Source organism: Takifugu flavidus, chromosome 21, assembly GCF_003711565.1.
Source record: "Takifugu flavidus isolate HTHZ2018 chromosome 21, ASM371156v2, whole genome shotgun sequence".
NCBI lineage: Eukaryota > Metazoa > Chordata > Actinopteri > Tetraodontiformes > Tetraodontidae > Takifugu > Takifugu flavidus.
Genome location: NC_079540.1, coordinates 3,870,938 through 3,893,920, shown reverse-complemented (window position 1 = coordinate 3,893,920; position 22,983 = coordinate 3,870,938). Strand labels below are relative to the sequence as shown.

Here is a 22,983-nt window from a genome sequence, read left to right as displayed (position 1 = left end):
CAACTCACATCAGAATATTTAATCCAACAAACATTTGGCTCCATTGGTTTTATTTTCTTCAGTTTCCTCAGTTTTTAATGGAGCCACAAAAAACCTCTCTCCATCAACACCTGCATCTGACATCTTATTATCTGGGAGGTACATCTTTCTTTGTTTGCAATTCCTTCTTGCAGAAACTGACTTTTTTTAAAAAGAAGAAAAAGAAACAGTTTAACAAGCTTTTAATATTAGTGCCGGTGAAACAGAGCAAAGCTAAGTCGCGTCCTTTTGTCAGTAAAGGAAGCGCGTTGGGGTGTGGAAATGGTATTAATAGTTTTTTTTATTTTTTAATTGAGTTCAGTCAGAGATTCTGTGCCTCAATGTAACAGTGATGACAGTTCCAGGTTCTTTCTGCATCTTAAACAAATCAATTTTTCGTACTGTCAAGGACAAGACATTTCTATTAGCGGGATGCTAGCTAGCTGTTATTCAAACAGTTTACCAAAACTGCCGCCTTGGATAGGCGGGTGACGGATTCTCAGAATATCCAATATGGCAACGGCTATATCTCCCACGAATATTCCAGCCACTCCGACTGGATGTGGCTGGAATATTTGTGGGTGTTGTTATTTGTGGGTGCTGTTACTGCCATTTGACCTGTCTTACACAACTCTCTTCCTGCGTTCCTCCACAGTGAAAAAGATGACTGAACTCAAGTCTCGTGGTGTGAAGATGCTGCCAAGCAAAGACAACCAGCACAAGATATCCGTGTGTAAGTGTCAACCTCAAATTCTCCACAGTCCTGCAAACAAGTACTTAGAAAAGTGCAATATGCTGTGAGTTCATAAAGGGAAGCTCAAAAATCAATATTTCCCTGGAATAGTACTTTTACTTGAAGATGTGCGGACAAGTGCCCAAATGAGCTGTGACAGAAATGCAAATACCTGCAGGCTGAGTTATATAAGGAAGCGGATTCTCCCTCCTGCTGCGCACAATTAGTTGCATTGAATATGACTTTAGCAGCTTAAACATTTAACAAATGTTACTTACACAACAAAAACTCTTCAAGCTGCTCGTGTTGTTAATTCTGAACGATTCTGTGTCATTAACCTTCCATACAACCCGATAGCTTGGACATCAGGGGCCGCTGATGTCAGAAATGCCTGAAACCGGAGGCCGACATTTCTGAAATCCTTGGGACACATATCGCAATGTTGCTATACCGCTTGCAAACTGGCTTTTGTTGCAGAGCGTTGACAGCCGTTAACTTGGTCTTGTCAAAAAAAATGTCTCCCGCTATTTTTTTATTTTTTTTTGAGTCGGCAGCACTGTTACAGGTTCCGTCAAGGTTTGAGCACAAAGAAAGGGGAGGTCTGCTCCCTGTGGATTTAAGGTTCATTTTAGTTCGGGCCATTTTTTCTTTACAACTTTTACAGCCTAACACATACGCTGTCGCTGAGCCACTTCAAATGATTTATGTGCGGAAATACTTCTGTAGGCGGCAGCATGGTGGTTCAGGGGTGAGCACAGCACCTCACAGCAAGAAGAGTTCAAGTTCAAATCTTTGTGGAGTTTGCATGTTCTAAGGCCGGGTGGAAAATGGAGCCCATTCAATTATAGAAGTAGACCCCTGAGGGTAATAACACTCTATTTACAACCAAAGTTAATAAGTTTAGTTAATACAGTTTTGTTTCTTGTGCTAACATCCTGTCGGCGGCATGAAATACACACTCAGCATCAGACAAACACCAGCAGTCCTCAGCTAACCTCTATTTCACTTTAAACAACATCGGTTTAAAGGTTTTCACAAGCGGACAAACAACTGTGAAGAGTCTTCATGGGGAGCCCACAAACCGTGTACTCACATATCTGATGATGTCTTCGCACTGACCTTTCTAGCCTTTCTTACCCTTGTTCTTCCTCAGCACCTGTCGACTCAAACTGCTTAGGATCCCATTTTTTTACTTGAATAAGCACAGCAATATCTTAACTATGGATTTAAATGAACTGAAAAATAAGATAACCCCAAGTCAACAACCTCTGCTGTCCAATTTATATTCTGTTTTAATCCCTCATCTCCCGAGGAAACGCACTTTTACATTTCTTTCTCTTATATCGTCGGTGTACTTTAATAATTCCACCATCTTTGCGCAACCTTGTCTCCAAAGGAAGCAATGTCATGAAAATAGTTGGTGCGTGTTTTTCCGCATTGTAAAATAGAAATGCTTGAATGTGACTATTCGGGTGGCAGCCTGTTCCCGAGGATTCCCAAGGGGTTCCCAGCCCAGATAGTGTACGAGTAATTTTTCAAAATAGCAGGCGTATCACCCATGGCTCCTCTCAACACGGAGGGGCCAGCAGCTCTACTTAGAGCTCCTTTTGGATGTTTGAGTTCCACAGCGTATCGCTAAGGCTGAGTCCAGCCACCCAATGAAGAACACTCGAACACCCTTGAATTTGCCATCTTCTCCTTTGGGTCATTATTCAATGGTCGCCATGATTGACTGGTGAAATGAGAGCCTTGATTTTTGGCTCAGTTCTCTCCTCAACTCTGCTCCCATCCGTCTATCAATCTCCCGATCCATTCTTCCCTCACTTGAACCCATCCACATGTTGCAGTAACTCCTCTTGGACCTGGAGTGGGCACTCACCCTTTTCCTGTTAAGTGCCAATGTGTATGAGATTCTTCCCCTTTTTGGAGATTTAGAGATGAGACATAACATTTTTGGATTATCACACCAATGTAAACTGTTGCAGCTGGGTCTGTACTGTTTTACTATTCTTCTTTCCCTTCTAACCAGTGTCCCAGATGGGGGTTGTGCAGGGCCACAACATGTGTCCAGATCCCGGGATACCAGACCGAGGAAAAAGAAAAGGCTCAGATTTCAGGTAAACACAATTATTAACCTATTTATTATGGAATCCGACTTGTCAATTCCATTCATTCTACTGAGAAATAGTTTCTTGGTCGTGTGTCACATTTAAAAAATAATTATGTATTCTAAAAGTGACTAAATCCTCTTTTGTTCGATGTGGGTGTTCTTGCATATGCCGCATAGTGAGGACCTGAATGCATGTCAAATACACTTCCGCTGTTTCATTCAGAGGAATCTATAGATTATGTCACATTGTTTTATGTGCTCTGTGAGGCTTAATAGGCTCAACAATATTTGCACTGCCACTGCTTGAGAGATCTTTGGGGGTTTTTTCAAGAAACTTTTGCTGTCCACACATTTTTCCTTCTTTGCCTTTGGATCTCCAGGCGGGGAGCCACGGTGCATTTCTCCTGCGATGAAGGCTACGAGCTGCAGGGCTCCAAGAGCATCAGCTGTCTCCGAGTGACGGACAGCTACGTAGGCTGGAGCGATGATCGGCCCATCTGCAGAGGTAATGACTGACACGCGATTGTTTCTCCACGTGTCTTATGCAGGTGATATTTGCATGCTAAAGTGTGGTGGCTCCGGTGTTGGCTTTCAGCTGGACTGTCATTTTGTCTAAATGCCCAGTCAATCTTCGTCCCGTCCACATTTTACCAAGTCATTATCTGCCATTTTCCTGTGACTGGCCTGACATTGACATTTGGCTCACATTCTTTTCCTTCCTGCTGTTTAACTATGCCAGCATGGTGCTGGCAATCACTCAAATCTGACCATTTTATGACAGCTGGAAGATTGAGGCTCCCTGTGTGCTGGACCTGATGTTCCTCCGTTTCAATTTTAATGCTTCAGTGACTTAAATTATTAAGAAAATTTTATTCAGGACCTTTGGTGATATAATTGCTTTAATTGATGAATAAAACTATCTGATTTATGTGATCATTGGAGTGCAACATATTAATATTTTACTCTACTGGGTGGTAGTGTTCCTGTAGATGTTTTTTTCAAACAGAAAAAAGAAAAACGGTAATTATAATTTCTATAAAATCGACTGAAGATATTGGGAAGAAAATTTCTTTATACAATTTAGCATCCCTACTCCTCCTTGCTGTACCTTCTCCCTCCTAATTAAACATATATTTTTTAGCCAAAGCTCTCCGAGCCTAGCGTTGTTAACAGAGGAGGTGCCAGTACGATGCTTTGTCAGCCCTTGGAAAGAGGGCCGTTAGAGATCATCTTCTGCCATCTTCCCAAAGCGATGCCTCACTTAAAAGTAACTAGTTGAACTCATGTTGGGCCCAATCGTTGAAGCATGTATTTCCCCTCAGACTGCATCACAAAGGTAGAGCAATTTAAAGCTTTTCACGTCTCTGGATCCTTTAATTTTGGCATTTCAAATAGTTGGTCCTCTACTCCCTCTGAAAACCAAAACAGCGACTCCATCAGCCCCTCGTTCTTCACTGACTGATCCAATTAAATCAAAATGAAATTATAGGTGGGAGTCAGAAGGATTAATGGGATGGAGGTTGGAGGATGGGAGATATTCCACCCTGCATTTGGCTGACATGATTATAGTCATGAGGGAACTGAAACAGCTTAATTTCTGTATACAGCAAAAGGAAAAACAGAATCAGAGTGATTGAAGCCTTCTGTTGAGTGAATGCCAAGGTGCTGCGAGTATGGTCGCTTTTCATGTCAAGAATCATTCAAGTCTGACATCTTGCAGTGCTGCCATGTAGGAATTGTATTCCATCATCTCCTTTTAACCTTTCGGTGCCGTGCCTGCATTCACGCTACTGCAGTGTTGATGAAACCCTCCCAGAAGTAATTGAAGATCTGTATCCTGAATTAGCAGTTTAATTGAACCGTGCGATCATTAGTGCAAGATTCCTGCTCTAAAAATGTGCTGGTGCTCTTTCCAATCACTCAGCGGGGCTGGAATTCTTCTTCGTCTGAGGTTTTCCTCCCCCTCCTCGCTGGGCTGTTGCAGTTTGATGTCTATAAATGAAGAGACAGAGCGGAGCTTATCAAGCGCGATAATTCCCAATATTTTAAAAAATTTGTCAGGGATGAAAACACCTCCTTGCCGCAGCACTGTTTTCTAAAGGTGACCCTCGCTGTCGGGACGGCTCAAATTAATTACTTTATTCTTGCTTTAACTTTGCCAAAGTTCTTTTATACATTTTAATGGGGGCAAATTTTGGGAAGGAGAGGAGTGGAGTGCAGAGTCGCTGAACATGGCTTGGGCACCCAATGGACCCCGCTCAGATGGAACTCATTAAAATAAACCTGGTTTCCTTGTCCTCAATCTTTTAAATATTCTGAGTTTATCCCCCACAGTTTTGCGCCGGTACACACGCGAGTCTCCTAAAGTCCTCATTAGGCATTCAGCTTTAATTTGAAGGGCTGTTTTAACAATACTGACATGCACACACCCTCAGGTCCTCACACAAAGTCGCCCTGTCCTCTCAAGATTGGTTTGTGAACTACTAGATTCAACAAGACTTTATTTATTTTTTGCACTAAAGCCACTCAAGTTGGTCCAGATTAGGTCTGATATTGTGTCTCGTTTTAATTGTTCCAAAAATTAAGATCTCAGTATCTATAGCACCAAAGCACCCTAGTTTATTTTCGAACCCCTGTGATTTATGGGGTCGAGTAAATAATTTATGAGTCTATTTTTCATGCTGCCACAATAAATTGGCAAGTCAAGTCTTCCAGTGGTCGGTTTTTGTTTCTGTGGCTCTTGGGATTTTAATGTGACAACATTTTACCACAATTATGACAACCAAGTTCTCGAAAGAAGTTCTTTTAGCATGACGAGTGCTTATGGGACCCTGGAGTTAATAAGATTCACTTTTGAATCGGTGTATTGGCTTTTGACAGCTTTCTAATGTGTTTTGGAATGATGACGATGGTGCTTGGTGAGGTTTTAGATGACGGCTGTAAAACCCTACATGGGTGCATAAAAAGACAATAAACCACTTGTTCTACACGAGGCCAAGACACGATTGCGAGTATGGATAATAAAAAAAAAGCTGATGAGCAGGGGCTCAGGTGGTTGGCGGATGGCTAAATGATCAGAACTAGCAGCCAAATAGGGGTGCGGGTTCTTTATTCGTCTTCTTCTCCAGGACAGAGGTGTGTCCACACTTCATCCTTTGGGTGCTTTGTTACAATCTGCTTGATTATTGTGTCTTTGTTGCAGCACCGATGTGCGGAGGACAGCTGAGAGGTCCAAATGGTGTCATCACGTCTCCAAACTACCCCGTCCAGTACGACAACAACGCTAACTGCACTTGGATCATCACAGCCACGGATGCATCAAAGGTAAAACCCAAGAAACATTACTTTTTGTATGACACCCAAAAGAATCTACTTCATGAAGCTTTGGATCTGTTCTCATGTCCCCAGTGTTTTGAGCACTGCCAGCAGAAAGTCTACACCTGTAATGGATAGATTTAAGATAGAGGCTCCATTTTTTGAAAATCTTCGATAATTGCTAGAGGACACTTTTGCGGTTGATGTGACAGAAGTTTTCCAACGGAGGAACATAAGAGATAAGGAAAGTAGAAGTGAGGAGAAAGGACGCTGGTCCTGAGCCAGCAGACGACATACAGCGCTGTCTGAAGCACCTTCGGCGAGGGACAAAAGACAGAAAAGTCAGAACTGATAGAGGAGTAATTGAGTGGTTTCGAGAGGAAGCTCATTGGGTATCAGGAAGGTGTCATGGCCACTCCGTTCAGATCATTGACTTTGTAGTTGTGTTCAAGGCCACCCAGCTGCTCTTCTGCCAAATCCCACCCCAACCCTCACAAAACACTCTTACAAATCTGTTCTCTTTTGCTGCCGTGCTGGGTAAAGCAGAAGCTACGTGAGGTGAGCAGGGCCGGTCAGAAGCAGCGCTGATCCGTTGCATTAAACACCACCTTAGAATCTCAAGCACACACACACATTAGCTGGATCTAGTGTGCAGTTCAAAGTATCTGGAATCCACAACATCGTTGTTCTTGTTGGGTTTTCAGTGAAAAAAAGGGTTCCAATTTTACTAAACACTTACTCTGCTGTCTTCTTCATCTGTCCAGTTACGCCTCCAACTGTCTTGATGCGTTGAATTTGCTTTTCCCAGACAAGAAGGAGGCATTTATGCTCCTCCACTGACTGTCAAATGCATTAAGAGGACACTTTCAGCACTTCCTCTTGTAATTGCCGTCAGTCTTCTACTCTGAATGCACTACCTTCTATTTTGTGTTGACTTGGGCGCCTTCCAGCAGATGCTACTGGCTGGGCCATTATGGGCCTTGAAGGGCAGCTTTGCCTGAACTATTACAGGCATCACCATCACATCTTTGAACAGGAGTGACATTGACGAGCTGAATGGTGCAGCCAGCTTTTATCGTGACAATCAGGAGTGGTGAATAGAGATGAAAGAAACCAAGATCTATGTGCAATAGCGGCCTTAAAAAATAAGAGGTGGCCTGTCTGTCATGTACTTTGGGCTGGATGGGAAGAATGTAATGTTATGTCTTTAAGATACTAAGGTCAGTGTTACCTCCTGGTTCTTCGGTCATATGATAGAAATTTAAAAAGACAAGAAGTCCCAAAGCTCAATAAAGTGTCTTTGTTGCTGTGGTAGTGAATATGGCTTCATCTGGGAGCAAATAACCACCTACCAGAGCATTCTCCTGGCATCTCTGGGAACTTCCTGTGCACATAAGAGTACTGTATAGATAGCTTATTATAAAGGCGTGCTTTTATTTGTTTTTTGTCAGTCCTTATGAGTACCTCCCGTGCTGGTTGGGAGAGCAGCTGGAAGTACAGAGCTGCTATATTTATTGAGTGATTTGACCTATTTTTACATGCACCATCCATCTCTTCCACCACCTTGGCAATTTTCATTAGGCTGTGAGTTTAACATAGTAGAGAATTTGCATTTATATAAGCTTTTTCATTAGATCTGGCCGGCTCACTGCTCTGAAAACCTTGTCTTTTTGGCAGAAATCAGGTGCAACCAATTCAAAGCAGGAAACCATATTTATTTATTTAACAAAAAGTATTCTCATTTGGCAACTTAAGCAAAAGTGTGTATTGATCTTTAGCCGCTTTCTATAATTTTTTTGCGGCTCATTTCCTCCCAGACATATTGGTATTTTTATATGTATAATTTTTTTAAAAGAACATGATAGACGGGGTTGCGCAACAGTGGAAGGCCACAGATGGAAAGAGGGCTCTCCTCGGCACCTCATGTCAGACACATTCCAGCACCCGTCGCTGATAGTTACCGTGGTGATGCTCCATCTGCTGTCTAGGTAATCAAACTGACATTTGAGGATTTTGACCTGGAGCGCGGCTACGACACCCTGACAGTCGGAGACGGAGAGGTGGTGGGAGACCAGAAGACCATCTTCCATGTGTGAGTGACTCCTTCAACCTTGATCTTTGCGCCTGTAATCTTTTCTATGGGTTTTTAATCCCCGCCATCTGCGGCAAACTTTACTCCCACCCCATATTTTTGTTCCTCCTAATTATTTTCCAAGTTTCGCCTCCCCTTTCCTCCACTTCTTGTCAGTGTCACCCCCCTCCCCACCTCTGCATCTTCTGGCCCTTTTCTTGTTTTTCCTGTTCTCTCTTGCTTCCATTTCATCAGCGCCTGATGCAGCAGTGCATGAAAAATTGATGCCGCGCTGTCAATCATCCACGTTTTAAATGTTTCAAAAGCAGCTTGTAACAATCCCAGCCAGACACGCGGCGCCACCTGATAGAGTTCTGCACTCCATTACACCTCACAGGCCATTGTTAATTGTAACGCCTCGGTGAAAAGTTACAGGTCGGTCTTGATGGGAAGCTTCACCTGATTGATGAACGGAAGGAGGGGGAATAGTGACGGGAAGGTCAGACAGGCAGAAAATCCTCCCTCACTTCAATATTTTCACACAAACACTGAAAATGGACCGGTCTATTTAATTACGCTCCCTCTGCTGCCCTTATCTTTATTATATAAAAGGCAGCAGTTCTATTAATATCGGACGCACTCAAATGAGCTAAAACAATTTAGCACCGGAGAAAATACTGCAGATAACAGCCGAGTTGAAGCTGGGATTCCAGTTTTGTGAATCAGCGGTGCAGGGAAGTGTGCAGAGGGAGCAGGCAGTCCTTTATTCCCTGCCACTTTTGAGGTCAGACACACGAATGCATGAATATTATGGCTAATCGTGAGTATGTGAAACCCCCCCATCCACTCTTTTTCTTCATTTGGAGGATGTGAACATGCTTTACTGCATATCTCGTGCAAAACAAGCGACATTATAAGGCTGCGTGAGGAAATCAGCTGCAGTAATAATCTCCTGAAATAAAGACTTATTTTAATTGCGATACCGTCATAGGATATAAAACATTAAATCACTGTCCCAGTCAGATGAGTCATGGTTGTAAATATTCCTAAAATAGCCACAAAGAGAATTTGGTGTTGGTCAGGTGAAAAGAAACTGAACAAAATCTAGAAATTACATCATTCCTCCCACAACTGTGAAGAAAAACAGCTAACAATATAAACAGTGGGAGCGGGGGAAAAAAAAACATAAAACACGAAATTGATTAAGAATCTCCGACTACAGCGCTGCGCTGACCATCTTTACCATCTTCCATGTGCCATCATTAAAATTAGAACTCTTAATCACTCACTCTGCTGCACACTTGCTAATTAGTGGTAGATGAAATTACTGTTCGCATAGGATTAAATTTCTCCTTTGGCACTGACCGATTTCGCCTTCATCTCCCTCTGTCTCATGCCACGACTGTTTGGAATAGAAGTGTTGGAAAACTGAAAGGCTACTCAGGGTAGAATTACCTGCACTTACTGCGTTTGCTTGGATGCTAGAGATCAGCCTTGTTTCTGTTGCGTTCTAGTGCTAAAGTGCTAAAACGTTAATGCGGATGCAGGATTCACACGACTGTGTGCACGAGAGTGATTTCACTGTATTGTGAGAAGAGTGTCATGTGTTTATCCCTCCGCAGCCTGTCGGGGACGACCACGCCGGATCTCGTGGTTAGCACCAGTCACCAGATGTGGCTCAATTTCAAAACTGATGACACCAGCGGCTCCCTGGGCTTCAGGGTATCCTATGAAGGTAAGATTACTTCCAGCACGGCACGGGTTGTTTACGATTTCCGCCCTTGTTTGTACGGTGACTCGCTGCTTAAACTGGTACCGTGGCCCCAGACAAAAGCCGCTTGACTTGGCCTGCAATCATCTTACCTTGCTGCTATTTTGACTCCAGGATTAGGTGGATGCTGCCTCTCTGCCGTGTGAAACGAAGCTCAACGATAAGCTAAGAACTAAGCTAAGACGCTCAGAGTCAAAGGACATTTTTCCTCTTGCGCTTTTAATCAGTTTGAATCTTTTCAGCACAACTCAATTCAATTATCTGCATTTACTCAAAATGCATCTGGATTTAGTCAATAGTCTAATCTCTCTCTCTCTCTCTGTGTCTCTCTCTCTCTGTCTCTCCACCTCTGCAAGTTACCTCAAACAGCCCGCATGAGCTGGGACCACCTGCGGTTACATTTGTATTCTGGCCCAGTCAAACCAAACACATATAATAATGTCAGTGTTTCCTTCCAAAAGTCCCACAGATAACACTTTCAGAACTGAGCAACAACTGTGTTATGTGCTTTATTGTTTCTGGTTTGAAGGCCTTGAGTCCTAATGAGACAGCAGAATTAATCCACTAATTTGGCAGAAAATATACAGCCAGCGGGCTGTCGGTGAAGCAGATAGCCCTAAATTTGGCCTGCCTGGATGCACTTGTGCGTGAACATTAGGGGATATAAATGGGGAAATTAATTTGTGTATGTTTGAAGGCAAGAGAAGTAAAAAGAGGAGGCAGCATGAGATTGGGAAACTGCCCTTTTGTGCAAATATGGGGAAGCAGCGGCCGTATAGCTAAGTCTGCCCCGAGCTTCTCAGAATCACGCAGCATTGCCACCGCCATCGAGTAGATGGAGCAACAGGCCAAACTAAAGTTTGATTAAAATAAGTTCTACTGAATGAAGGGGGTGAAATGCTTTGAACCGCTTCACCTCTGTGACTGAAGAGCCTGAATCCTAATTTGCATTCGCAATTACTTGTGTTTTAAGCGCGTCTGTCAAATGTGCGGCGCTGGCGCACTCCTGTGTTGCCCCCTGTGTATGAGCGTGACTCGCACACAATCAGCGGTGACCTCAGCCATTCAGATCTCAACACTGTTTCACTTATTAGCATCTGAAATAGATGGATTTATTCACCCTGTTCATGTGGACAGTGCGAGCAGTTAGGTAACATGTTTACACGCTGCATTTAATTTCTTCCTCATTCACGTGGCTGAAACATCGTTCATATGTAGGCACACAATTGCCTGGCAGAAAAATGCACAAACTGATCACTCGGAACCACAAGGAGGCTCACTTTAGGAAGGACTGCAGGGCTTTTCTGGCCTTCAGTGAGTCTTTCAGTGACAAACAGTTGGGCGTGTGCACAATTTGCATACAGTTTGTCGAGATTTATGCCGCGCGCGACTGTCTGGCGGCTCTTACCCATTCATTTGTATATTTCCCCTCTAACACTGTCAGGCCTGTCTCAAAAATTTGCTTTTAGCACCCCCACCTTTTCAAAAGGTGACCCTCACGTAAGATCAATGACTTGTCCTGTGAATGAGGCTGCCTCAGGACAGCCATACATCCACACAGCAGTGAGCACTAAATATGTGATCTAAATGATGATCATCATTAGGGCTGGGTATGGATTTATACCCTGCCTCACCCCTGCTGCGGTTTAAAATTGTATTAGGTCCCACCATCATTTCCTGGATGGATGAGCTTAGTCTGCGTCCCGCCGTCCGGATGCCTGCCTCGGCGTCCTCCCATCTCTGTAGTCTACATCCTCCGAAAAGCGGGAATAAAGTGCACACAAGATAAAAGCTTGCAAAAGTCTCAAGGAGGCGCATGCGCGTGCACCTGAAAGTGCTCGCATCAGCTTCCCAAGAAAGTGCAAGCATTTGTCACGCAGTAAGTGGAGGAACACATTGCAGGAGGGGAGAGGAAGAGAGGAAGACACATTTAAGCGGGTCTGAGACATTAGAGAGGATAAAGAGGCCTTAAAGGCTACTTAATGGAAGCAGAAATAATGCTACGAATTAAAGTTCAAGACGGGGAAAAATTTTAAATCCATGTTGACTTTAATATCACGGAGTGAGGAAACCTGTCTCGTCGGCCCCAAGTGGGGCGTGATTTCCTTCTGTTTCCCCTTCGTCTTCCTTCCAGCTGTCAGCGAACGCAACACAACCATCTTTCTGAAATCTATATTTTCTATAGGTGGTTCGAAGCGAACCCAACGCCTCAGCTGGCCGCCCCTGTATGTATGTCACGTTTCATGCAATAAGGAGGCTGTAATGGGAACTACGGTTCTGATCCACGTGCCTTTTTCTCATTGCGCCCTGAGGGCAGGTGGAGGGCTGCCGGATTGTAATCGTATCAAAAGATGATCGCTTTATTCATCTTGCGTTTTAAAGCAGCCCACTCGTGATCCTGAATCCTGCAGGGGTGTGAGAGCCTGGAACGTCTTAAATGAAATTACAGCTAGATAAAGAACACGTGATGGACGTGTCACCAACACCATGATAATGTATGTTGGCCCGTATAGAAACCACCCATACTAAAGACCTATCTACGGCCTTCTGCTGTCCACTTCCAGCCTACGCCGGTAAAAGACATGGATTGCGGCATTTAATTCATGGCAGACTTGTCAATTTAAACCCCTGTGAAGTTTTCGCTCAGCAACAGCTAATAAATAGCTTCTGATTCCGAGAGAGACAGTGTGTAGCGTTGATCAAGTGTTTGAATGCCAGCAAAGCCTCCTTTGAAAAGGCTCCAGGTGACGTCCTTGATTCCTTTAAAGCAACAATAGGTGTTGTTTTCTTGTTTGTTTTTTGCTCTCCCACATCAGCGCTGACCCTCTCTGGCTCTTTCTGCGTTTGTGTCTAACAGGTGTATCAAATAAGCTTTGTGAAACGGAGGCCAGGAAATTCAACAGATGCTTTGAATCATTCAGTGGAGGTGGCCAGTGAGCTGACCTGGATTACAAATTTCTTTGCCGCTTTTAATTAACTGGAAGTCGTTTGCTGTTTTTACTCCGGCAGGTTGTCAGAATAGATTTTTGCCCCACAGGAGGAACGGCCGGGGTTGCCAGCTCCATTTTCATTGTCTTTTTGGTGTGTTTGCATGTTTCTCTTGGCCCTCTAGGTTCCTCCGCTCTATATTGACCTTATGACCTTGTTGCGAGTGTGAGTGTGGATGTCTGTCCTTGCATTGTCCAGGAGTACTCATCCTTTCTGGACTTTCTGGCAACAGTTTGTACTTGGTTTGCTGATCCATTTTACATGTCCAATATCTTTTGGGGGTTTTTTTGACAGAAATTGAACAGGGCAGTTGCGGCGACCCTGGGATCCCATCCTATGGCAAACGGGAGGGGACGGGCTTTCGCCACGGCGACAGGCTGTACTTCGAGTGCCTGCCCGCCTTCGAGCTGGTGGGGAAGAAGAACATCACCTGTCAGAAGAACAACCAGTGGTCAGCCAAGAAACCCAGCTGCGTCTGTAAGTCTCTCGGATGCTTGGTGCATCGTGGGTTCACGCGTGCCGACGCATAAATATGGATGCGAGGGTAGGGAGTGCCGCATAATAAATGGTGCGATTATCCCCACAGTTTGCCTCGGAGAAGCCGTGCATTTTAAAACAATGGGCGCACTTATTATTTAATTAATGCCAGGAAAGACGGAGCGTGGGAGGCTGGTAAAAAAAGCCAGAAAAAGGCTGACCAGGCAACAAACGTCTGCTCTTATTATTGATAGACAACTGGGGACCAGAACCGCAGCTTATTCCCATTCAGTTGGGTCGAGTAAACACATTATTTATTCAAAACCAAAAGAAAACCAAATGAAATTCCTATTTCATGTGGACAGAATCCATTAGGTTCCTCACTGTTGCTGAACGCAAGAAACTTTCAATAAAATTATGCATTTTTGAATTAATGTTAAGCTGTTCATCACCCCCCCCCCCACACACACACACACACACCACCCCACACACACACACCACACACACACACCCACCCCCATTGATTTAAACAGAACAGTCCCCCCGAAAACGGCAGCTTTGGGCCACCGAGTGATGAAGGTTAAGTCAGCACATTCTGCGTTATTCATCAGCACCTTCTAACTGCTACAACAAGAGCTGCTATTATGCAACACGTGGATGCAAAAGGAAGTTCAAAGAGGAGATTAAGATGAGGCCATAGCAGAAGATTAATGGTTGGAGCCCCTGCAGGAGCCCCCAGCATCTTCATTAATTTTCGACTCGTCTACTTGTGGGTGATGCTGCGGTTGCAATTAAGGGAAAGGTAGTTAAAATTGAATTGCTTTGTCCTCTCCAAAAGTTCCCTCAGCCCTTCAATAGAAGGTAGAGTCTGGAAGTGACACCAATTATCAAAGTGAGAGGGGGGGGGGCTCTCCGTGCCACAGCATTCGTACCTCTTTTTTTGTGGACTCTGCAAGGAAGGGCTAAAAGTCTGGCCTGTAACAGGAGCGCGCTGCAACGTTGCCCTTTTGCCAACACATCCATTTCTGCAGGATATCGATTAGGAAAACATTATTATTCTAGATACATTTCCCCCCAAAACATCTGAGACTTCCTCCCTTTTCATTTTGTTAAATTGCATTTCTCTTCTAGGTTAATAAAAAAAACAGCAACAACAAAGAAATGAAAGAAAGTAAAGTCATTCAAACACTTTTTTGGGTTCAACTTGCACGATTTCCGTCCGCTGAGGTGAAACACGACATCGCTTTGAAGGAGAAATGTACAGATAATAAGTTAAAGCACGTAACCCAAGCAAAATTCTCTCCTAAACCCATTTTCTTTTTCTTTTCTTCTTGGCTTCTGCAGTTTCGTGCTTCTTCAACTTCACCACTCCATCCGGGGTGCTGCTGTCTCCCAACTACCCCCAGGAGTACGGCAACAACATGCACTGCGTGTGGCTGATCATCTCCAACCCCGAGAGCCGCATCAATCTGGCTTTCAACGACCTCAGCATGGAGAAACAATTTGATTTCCTCTCTATCAAGGATGGAGGAAAGGTATTGTAGCAGCAGAAGGCTGTTATCCTCCATCACCACGACCGCCTGCACTGTCTAAACAACCTTCACCGGCCTCATTACACCCGCGCCTCATTTCCTGAGTCCTCGCTCCCCTTTGTGACACGTTTGGTCTTTGTGTCTCGTCAGGCTGAATCCCCGATCCTCGGCACCTTTTCTGGAGACGTCCTGCCTCCTTCGATAACAACCAGCGGCCACGTGGCCAGACTGGAGTTCCTGACCGACCACACCTACACGGACCGAGGCTTCAACATCACCTTCACAAGTGAGCAGCGCACGCCGGCCTCAGGGAGGGCGTGGGGTGTGGGTGGTAAAAGAACCTTGTGAAGTCTTTAAAGTTTACATGTGTCCATCGACTTCTCCGCCCTTCAGCAGTACATTAGCAGCAAAAATGTACCTTTGTTCTCCGAGCAGATACGTGACACCTAAATGAAACCCAGAGAGAGGAGCAGCGTTTTGCATGACGCACACGTTGCGGCCGTGCTCGCGCTGTTCTATTCTGGGCAGCTGCTGACTTCTAAGTAAATTCCAGATGGGTTTTAATACCGACGCAGTGCACGCCGCTTGCACGCCGGTAAACCCATTTCATGGATATTCTGTCCTGTTTGTGTTTGGAAGCGGGGCTTTTGCATTCGTTGCATATGTGCTATTGTGTAATGAGCCTGATCTTTGTATTGTTGCGCATCCCAGAATAAATACCTCCAGACAGAGACGACACCCGTCTCTGCGAAGCTTCAGAACGAGTTTTTTGTTTTGTTTTTGAATTATTTTTTTTAGATAAGATGCTGCTGGGAGGTTTGTCGCAGTAACTCACGGCGCTCACTGCAGTGACTGGCTAAAATATATACGTCTCTATTTTGGAATGACAATTTCACATTTCCTCATATTATACTTTAATTTCTCACAATTTTAAAGTGCTAAAACATAAGAATGTTACGTGTTGTTGCAAAAGAAAGTTATTTTACTGAGTTTTTATTCTCTAAATCATTTTACAGTGAGCAGTACAATATCAAATGGACCCTTTGCTCTAAACTATGTCTTTAAATTTCAATCAGCCTCCATTTTAGGTAAACTTGCCAGCTTTGATTTGGACAGTAGCTGCTCCTCCATTTTAGGTTCTCAGGTGCTTTTCATACCTGCAGCAATAATAGCAAATAGATTTTATTTCATAACATTTGAATGTTTTCTGTGTTCCCTTGGTTTTCTCGGTGTCAGGATGGGAATTAACTCCTTGTAATTTGTGCTTTTATTGCATTGGTAATTTCTTGGGTTTAAATTTGCATCATTCTTCAAGTGACAATCTTTGGTCTGAGCATTTTGGATCTGAGGCTACACAGGATGTTAGAGATGAAATCATTGCTAATGAATTGTCACCTTAGTCACAAAGGAGCGATCCCAGTGCTCTAATGATCTTGGAGCGATGCTGTCGGGAGCTGTTTGCCCCTGATGACTCCCAAGAAAGCACAGTTAGCCAATAGATAGACAGAATCGAGGATGGGTAGAGGTCACTCCCTTAGAGCATTGTGGATTGCTCAAGCTGATAGGCCCTGGGTGGACTGAGCCCTTGAGAAGGGATCATTCCTAACTGACCCACCAGTCATAAAAAAGCTGAAACCAAAGCGAGACAGAATCAAGTTTCTATTAACAGGTAGGAATGCTCAACGACTGGCCTATATAAGCCTATTCGTCGACAAGCTAATTTACTTTTTTGGCCTGTGTTGGCTTTGCTTTGTGTTTCTGCCATTGAAAAATTAGCATAGAGATGTTTTTCACCTCGAGTGCTTTGGGGCCTTGACTTTAGCTCTTTTGCAAACACGGCAACAACCCCGACCCAGGTGCAACTGTGACGCCGCGGCGTGGATGGCACACGGACTCGTCCATCAAATAGCACTTTAGACAAATAAATAAATAAATAAATAACTGACGCGACGTGGCCAATGAATGTCAAGCACTCTTAATTGAAGATGGCGTCCATTTCCCCGAGAACAGTGCCATCTAACTGCGGGACTGCTTCTTCGGCGATGGGGGCGGGAGGGTGAGACAGCAGACGACTGCCATCATTCATGTTAATTAAGGACATGCCAAACTGTATTGAGGGTTTTTTTTGGCACCTTAATAAATAAAATGATGGTGATGGATGAGGTGTGGCTGGCGCTCTGTTTTGGTCTGAAGGAAAGAGAAGAGGGATTTATCAAAGCCTACACATGTCCCCTACCTGCATGTACAGGAGATGCTGGCCTGAGTGAGAGGAATAAGAATAAACCTGATGTGTTTTTTTGTTTGTTTTGTTTTTACATACCATTTCCAGGGTTAAGATTACATTTTATGGGGTTTCTTCCAGTGGTTGCTAGAATTTTGTTTCAGGATGTTGCCACCTAGGGCTGATAATCGGTGTTTAGTCTTTGCAGTGTCTCCAGTTTCTGCTACAATAAATTGATAGCTTTGGATATTCCTTTTGGAATCCCCATGTACTGTTGGAGAAGGGTCACATAGATTTTTTTCCTCCTGCTAATGTTCATTTCTGATCTGCTTTCTCCAAAAGCGTTTCGTCACAACGAGTGCCCAGATCCCGGGGTCCCTGTGAACGGGAAGCGCTTTGGCGAGAACCTTCAGCTGGGCAGCTCCATCTCTTTCCTGTGCGAGGAGGGCTTCGTGAAGACCCACGGCTCACAGACCATCTCTTGCATCCTCAAGGATGGCAACGTGGTTTGGGATAACGCGGTCCCGCGTTGTGAAGGTGAGCTCTCCTAAAAAAAGCTTTCCTCTGTCAACGGCACTGTCAATTATCCTGTTTAATGGCGGTGCTTTAGTCCATATTTCGTATCCTCTTTCTGATTAGCAGCTGCAACAGTAGCAGGGCAAATACTTCAGGGATTTGAGTTAATAAGAAGAAGATGAGATCTCTACTTCTGATAGCATTTGCCACATAGACTTGTTTTTAGCTCATTTGCAACTTCTTCAAATCACCCATACAGACATGAGGCGACGGCATTGAACGCGATGGAAGCGATCGCAGTCGATTAAAAAAAACCCCAGAAACCCTAATGGTTTCTTCTACTTCTCTGTTGTGAATAAATTCGGTTTCAATTAGGGGCGATGCACATCCGATTGCCAGACATCTCTGAAACCTCCGCAGGAACACACAGCGGTGGGCTTCTAGATTCTATTCAGTTCCTTCATTTTTATCTGCAAGTCTTCAAAGAAGCTGAAGCCACTGTGATTTGAATTTCAGTGAGGTTTTTCATCTGTCTTTCTCTCAGGGTTGCTCAAAAGAGCATTCAGTTCCACTCTGTCAGTTTTTATGCTGCTTAAACTCGCTGTAAATAGTAATGTGGGAACTTTAAAATTGGCTCCAGTAACCCTTAAAAGGCCAGTGATCTACACAATAGGGCCAGATCGGAAGCTGTGCTCACAGGGTGATTGAAAAAGAGTTACTAGATCCAACTTAAGTCCTCGGATGTCACTAATCGTTGTGCAAAAGCAGGCTGGCTCAGACTGCTGCGGAGCCTAATCAGTAGCGCTCTGAGGATCCATTATTAAAACATGTCACTTCCTCCCTGTGCGCCACCGCAGCTTTATATTCCCCGGGGACCATCTATCATACCTCTGCATTTGTAGCCTAATGCGTTTTACAGATGTCCTTCAGTATGCTGAGTGTGCTGATTAAATCATTCCACATCAAAGTGAGTGGGAAGCTCACTTCATAACTAAGCCCGCCGCCTCGCCTTTGTGTTCTGGTAAGGTTAGGCACTTATAGAGACGTATGGCGAGGACTCACGAGGATGAAGGCTTGATGTGCTTAAGCGTCTTTTGTGTTAGCTATCAAAGTTGTCCCAATTCCTCTTTTCTTGATGGAGATGACAGCGGCACCCTCTCCGGGAGGGGTTCGGTGAGAGACGGTGGGGGCAGCGCGCACATGCTAATGTAACGCGCCCTTGCGCTCAGGCACGCACAGTAACAGGTGCGTTCTGAGCGGAAGTGGTTAACCTTGAAGCGGGCTGTCTCCAATTTACATTAAATAGACCCCATGCAGTTAAAGAAATGGGATGAGCCCTGGCTGATGCATGGGATCATCAATGGACGTTGTCATACATCAGCTGGAGAAGACATGCATAATTCAGTCTCTCTGTGTCCCCCCCCCCATGACCCCTCTCTGTTTCGCTCTCTAAGCCCCATGTGGAGGACATCTAAAGGCTCCCAGTGGGATCATCCTCTCCCCTGGCTGGCCCGAGCTCTATAAGGAGGCCCTTAACTGTGAATGGATTATTGAGGCTCCGCCGGGATACCCCATCAAGATCATCTTTGACAAGTGAGCAACACCGATAGCAAAGTATCACTGTTTAATGTCCTTTTACTACTCAAAGGAAGCTTCCATTTGCCTTTCAGGAATAATATTGGACTTTAAAGATCCCATAAATTGCCTAAGTTGTAATGGGGAGCTTCATTATTTTGCCTTATTTTACAAATCCTTTGTGCACTTTTGCTGTGTTTATGTGATACTTTCGTCCTTTACGATTGAAATAAGACCTTGAATAATGAAATGAGGGTGAAGGCTGCACAGGGAACTGGAGAAATGAGGGGAAAGTAATTTGTTCCATTGTTTGCGGGAGAGATCGCGGAGCTCCAGTGCCACGTCCCACTGAAGCTCTTCCTCGGGACGGCGTCCCTTCCTCGTCTCCGCCACTGCGGAGCGGCATGCAAAATGAATACAACACAAATGTTTGTTGCTCTTTAATTTTTATGTAACATCAATAAAATATAGCGAAATGTCATCAGCGAGAGGACAGTTGTGAGCCAATTTATTCATGGCTTTGAGGATGAAGTGGATCGTCTCTCTTTCTCTCTCACACACACACACATATGTGTGCATACTGTATATGCTGCATTGATGCATCATCTAATGTGTCAAGAGTCTCTAAAACACATCAGTTTCCCTCCAAAATGTTGCTTTAGGTTTCTTTTTTCATCATAATGGTGCTGATATTTCTGGAACATTAGGAGTGATGTCATTTTCCCATTAAAGCTGAAATTCCTTTTCTATTCGCTGCTCACAGGTTCCGCACAGAAGTGAACTATGACGTCCTTGAGGTGCACGATGGACGGTTTCCATCTTCACCCCTAATTGGGAGCTACCAGGGCACCCAAGTTCCCCAGTTCCTCATCAGCACCTCCAACTTCCTGTACCTCCTCTTCTCGACGGACAAGAGCCACTCCGACATCGGCTTTCGAATCCGTTATGAAAGTAAGACCTTTTAACCCCCTATGAAACCCCGCGGTTAAATGTCAAATCGGGACCGCGAGAAATGCGATCCTTCCAGCCTCCTGTCTCCTCCAGCCTCTGCAGGCTCTCAGGTTACCATGAAGCCCACGTGTTCAGACTCAAGCTGTGAATAGAACCTTTAGGAGAGCCTAACCCAATTTTTTTAAGCAGGTGCGGCCGTCTAGCGACCTTTTACACTTTTTACTCTGCAAAGTTTCAATAATTCAGAACTCCTCCTTAGGCAGAAAGTCTTGCAGGTAGGAGGAGCTGACACTTCTCATTTGTTGAAAATGAACATTCAACTAAATAATTTATCAGGATTGATTGTTTTTTTCGCAAAGCAAACTGCCTTTTTACAGTTTTTTAACCTGTGCTTGACCTATTGAGAAAAGGATCTAATGTTAATTAACTTGCAAATGGTTGGATGTCTAAATGACTTTGACCCCCACCCCCCAGCTCTGCAGTTACAGTCAGATCACTGCGTGGATCCTGGGATTCCCGTCAATGGCCAGCGGCATGGCAATGACTTTTACGTGGGCGCTTTGGTGACATTTAGCTGCGAGGCGGGTTACACGCTCAGTGACAAAGAGCCATTGGAATGTGAACCGAATTTCCAGTGGAGTCGTCCCCTGCCTAGCTGTGATGGTACGTTCCCTGGGATTGACCTAAAAATGAAAAGTCTCCTGCCAGATTTTCTCCTTTTCAGAAATGGGATTCAAGCTGAAGTCATTGTTGTTTGTTGCACGCGACGGCGTATGAGAAAATGCTCTGTGCACTTTGCTTCATGTTGCATCATATTCTAAAATTCATATAAGATGAGGACTCTGAAGGGTTTGTCGGATTTCTTTCTCCTTTTTTGCCAGATAAATGTTTTATGGGCCTCAGTGCCTTTAGATGTTACTGCTTCCATTTCCCCTCATCTATCGATGCATGTGTATTTATGAGCGGACGCCTTTTACCACGTTCTGAGGCAGCGTTATTTATCTTTGGTCCCTTTCCCCTGTTTTTTCCTCGATGTCTCCCGATGCCTCTCGCCCGGCAGCGCTGTGTGGAGGTTACATCCAGGGTAGCTCGGGCACCATCCTGTCACCTGGATTCCCAGACTTTTACCCCCACAACCTGAACTGCACCTGGGTAATCGAGACCTCTCACGGCAAAGGTTAGCAGCAACACACCAGCAGTCAATTTCAATTCCCCTAGCCGCGTTACACCCACCTACCGCCTCTACCCCCCCCCCAAGTGGCCTTTTGGATTAAGCCGAGTAGGCTGCCTCTTGGAAACCAGAGCTCTGATACTTGTAAAGGAGGAATAAGACCACCTTTTGAAGAGCAATGACTCCACTTTGCAACGCCTTTATCAGACTCTCCTTGACTGACGTTTTTACATTTGTATGCAAAAGCCCCTTGAATCCACTGAGAAATGTAAAAGTGTTGATGGAATGTTTTCTGGTTCTTCTGCAGGGGTTTTGTTCACGTTCCACACCTTCCACCTGGAGAGCCCTCACGATCATCTACTGGTAACAGAGAATGGAAGTTTCTCTCAGCCGCTCTGGAGGCTGACGGGCTCCACACTGCCCCCTCCTCTCAGCGCAGGCCTGTTTGGGAACTACACAGCTCAGATCCGCTTTCTGTCTGACTTCTCCGTTTCCTACGAGGGTTTCAACATCACTTTCTCGGGTACCGAGTTTAGTCCCTCAAAAATGAATAAAGCAATCATTCATTGAGGAAAACATTCATGGCTTAAAGCCTATTTATCTTAAACAAGTAATACTCAATATTTCTTGGGCTCACCTGGTTCTTTTTTTTTATTTGACAGAATATGATTTAGAGCCATGTGAGGACCCCGGCATCCCACCTTACAGCACCAGAAAAGGCCTCCAGTACGGTGTGGGTGATGCCCTCATCTTCTCCTGTTTCCCGGGTTACCGACTGGAAGGTCCGGCGAGGTTGATTTGCTTAGGTGGCAGGAGGCGGGTGTGGAGCTCCCCTCTGCCAAGGTGCGTTGGTAGGTGGTCCCCTGCTTTATTTCTTTGCATCCGAATCACCCTGCCCTCCTCCCCTTCACCGTTGCTGGCTGAAAGAAATCAGCACGAGCCGCTTGAATGCATCTTTTATGAGCGTTATAGTGGCGACGTTTAGTGCAAAAACCAGATACTGCAGCATGATTAATACAATTTGGTCACATTTGTTTTCATTTCTCACACCAGTAACAGCCGATTTGTATGTAAATGCTTGCCGTGAGCATTTAAGTTGTTTCCTTACAAAGCTCTGTTAACAACTATTATTGTTGTTGCATATTTATCCATAATTACAACGGTTTATTTATGGGAGCCTTCTGTTATTTCCCCTCGCCGTCTAACATTTCAATAAAAAGTGGGACCATGAACTTTCCGCAGTCATGACTGGAAATTTTGGCTGCCTTTCTCATTTGATTTCTGCTCTTTCATTTCTTCCTTTTTCTTTCCCTGAAGTGATTCTGTAAAAAAAAAAAAAAAGGGCAATTTTCCAAATGGAGCTGAAATAACTGTTAATTGTATTCAAATTGCGTTGCCATTACAATGAGGAGAAGCTCATCACTCAGGTGTGTCGGCCACCCATGTCGCCCCCCCCCCCCCGCATGCCTGATGATGGTTTCAATAAATAGCCCCAGACGACTGATGGGTCCCGTGAACCTCCTCAACATCGCCA

At 44.6% G+C, this 22,983-nt stretch overlaps 1 protein-coding gene across 2 annotated transcripts in view; it reads left to right on the top strand.

Annotated features, from left to right (window-relative positions):
* The window catches only part of csmd2 (CUB and Sushi multiple domains 2), a 150,998-nt gene that overhangs the window by 66,286 nt on the left and 61,729 nt on the right, over positions 1-22,983 (top strand). For both annotated transcript variants that reach the window (XR_008947899.1, XM_057020343.1), the window contains exons 7-22: positions 674-751; positions 2,781-2,868; positions 3,242-3,366; positions 6,064-6,185; positions 8,165-8,268; positions 9,870-9,982; positions 13,301-13,483; positions 14,828-15,018; positions 15,166-15,301; positions 17,579-17,773; positions 19,207-19,345; positions 20,091-20,278; positions 20,753-20,941; positions 21,339-21,455; positions 21,757-21,972; positions 22,112-22,300. Coding sequence is in view for 1 of the 2 variants with exons in the window: in XM_057020343.1 (XP_056876323.1) it covers positions 674-751; positions 2,781-2,868; positions 3,242-3,366; positions 6,064-6,185; positions 8,165-8,268; positions 9,870-9,982; positions 13,301-13,483; positions 14,828-15,018; positions 15,166-15,301; positions 17,579-17,773; positions 19,207-19,345; positions 20,091-20,278; positions 20,753-20,941; positions 21,339-21,455; positions 21,757-21,972; positions 22,112-22,300 (2,373 nt within the window). In the remaining variant the exon portion in view is untranslated. The remainder of the gene's footprint in view (positions 1-673; positions 752-2,780; positions 2,869-3,241; positions 3,367-6,063; positions 6,186-8,164; positions 8,269-9,869; positions 9,983-13,300; positions 13,484-14,827; positions 15,019-15,165; positions 15,302-17,578; positions 17,774-19,206; positions 19,346-20,090; positions 20,279-20,752; positions 20,942-21,338; positions 21,456-21,756; positions 21,973-22,111; positions 22,301-22,983) is intronic.